Here is a 2,097-nt window from a genome sequence, read left to right as displayed (position 1 = left end):
CTCAATGCATAAAAAACAGCTAAATGTAATGGACAAGTTGACACTTTCCTGGAAAGGAACATGGAAAGTATATTGAAATTTAAATCTATTTACAATTGCAATTTCTGGATAAAAAACCCAAAAGCTTATAGCTAAAAGCCAAACGCTTGTCACATTTTCCGTTGTGTGAACATTGAAAAAAAAAACATTGTTCCAAAGCAATGTGACTTTTTGCATTCATTGTGAAGGCCATAGAGATAAATTGTTTTGTTTTTAAAAATCTTGTATCTATATCTTGAAATTCAAATATGATTTTGAAAATTCATGTTTGGTGTGAATAGACTCAAAACTATATATATATATATATATATTATTAGCTACCAATTTCTAAGGTTCAGTCCATTTAAGACGCTGTCAATTCTTTCCTCTCCTTTGGAATCCTGAGTAGAAAAGTCCACACAGATCCATTCCTTGGAAAACCCTTCATCTCTTTACAAGGTTCCCACATGTTCCCTGCAACAGTGTACTCCAGAGTCATGGTGCGGTTCAGTGTGAACACAGAGTCTCCTCTCACTACAGCTGTAAACAGCGACCCTTTGCTGTTGCCATAGTGCCCAGGCATCGATGTCCACTGGCCTGTGGTGATGTTGTAGCAGTCTATTAAGCAGCGCAGGAAGTCGTCTTGGGGGCCGTTGCGTATGACGTAGAGGTTGTCCCTGTGGGCCACCATGCAGTGTCCATAGCTCTGGTGCTTCAGAAGTGTACTCACCAGAACCCACGCATTCTTGTTTGGGATGTATTCGAAGATTTCATTAGTCTCCATCGGCTTCCACAGACATACAAAAATTCGGCTCATGGCTTTGGTGCATGCGACACCTGCCACCGGTCGAGGTAAAGCTGCTGCGAATGTCCAATCCTTTGTGGTGATGTTATATATCTCAACAGAGGACATGATGGTTCTCTGAGACTCTCCTCCGATGGCATAGAGGCAGCCTTCTATCCCAATTAAGGTGAAGTTGTACCGTGGCTGTCTGGGACCTGGCAGCCAACTCCAGGTGTTGGTGACAACATCATAGCAAAAGCTAGCATCAACGGCCCTCTTGTCAACGCCATGCACACCTCCAACAATGTAGAGTCGGTTGTCCAAAACAGTCAAACCAGCCAGAGAGGTGCTGGCCTCCATGGGCAAGGCAGTGAGGACCTTCCAGTCCTCATCATCCTCATTGAGGTAACATACTGTCCTTGTGGCAGCAAGAGGAAGCTCATCCACAGTGCAAGTTGAATGTGAACCTACAGCCACGAACACACTAGGAACCAGAGACTCTACATATTCAGTCAGCTCCTGAGGAAGGTTCTTCAAATTCTCTTGCAGGTCACGGTACATATTACGGATGAACTGTGCCGACATCTCATGGAGTCCCCATAAGCCATAGGTGGCCGAAGCTTGATACATGAGTAGGCAGTTGTCGGAGTTGAGCAGATCTTGAAGATGCCTGGAAAGAGGTTCAGCTTGAAAGAAAGCAGCACATTCAATGGCTTCCAAAATCTCGTCACCATTTAGAATGGGTCTCTCACCACTGGCCACGGCCAACATGATTACGAATCCTTTAGCTTTGAGATTCCTCACGTGAATCTCTTCTTGATGGCACTCTACCATCCCCGATCTGTAAAGTGCCCTGAAGTATTCGCATTCTCTTAACAGTAGAGACTTGTTTGTTTCAAAGACACAATCCCCAACTCTTACCTTGACAAAATCCATGTCTAGCAGGCTACTTGATTAAACTGGTCTTGTGCTATTAGGCTACAAATACTCAGTTGTTTAAAGCCAATTGTAAGACATTTAGCCTTTGCTTGCACTTTGAGCAATTCTATCTTCCAAAACTCTACCTTAGCCTTGTGTGTCAGTTAACAAAACTGCCCCCCCTCCAGCTGGCACATGGTGTGTTGGGATTTAGTTTTGTTACAAAGATAGCACTTCCTATAGATAGCAGCAGTGCCTCATGACATGACATTAAACAGAAATGGGCAATCACTTGAGAGAGGAACAACATACTCATAACACTTTTTAAGGTCAATGATATAAATTACACTGCATCTGTGATTTATTGTGATGATTGG

The 2,097-nt window shown here is 43.3% G+C and overlaps 1 protein-coding gene across 1 annotated transcript; it reads right to left on the bottom strand.

The window, feature by feature from the left end:
• Window positions 1-382: 382 nt before the first annotated feature.
• Window positions 383-1,738, bottom strand: kbtbd13b (kelch repeat and BTB domain containing 13b; the record flags this gene model as incomplete). Its single annotated transcript, XM_081355740.1, has 1 exon — window positions 383-1,738. One exon carries the CDS (start codon window positions 1,736-1,738, stop codon window positions 383-385), a length of 1,356 nt encoding a protein of 451 aa, XP_081211866.1.
• Window positions 1,739-2,097: the final 359 nt, after the last annotated feature.

The sequence above is a fragment of the Scardinius erythrophthalmus genome, assembly GCF_964197995.2.
Source record: "Scardinius erythrophthalmus genome assembly, chromosome: 24".
Classification (NCBI taxonomy): domain Eukaryota; kingdom Metazoa; phylum Chordata; class Actinopteri; order Cypriniformes; family Leuciscidae; genus Scardinius; species Scardinius erythrophthalmus.
The sequence above is the reverse complement of the archived record's forward strand: the minus strand, read 5'-3'. Positions and strand labels throughout refer to the sequence as shown.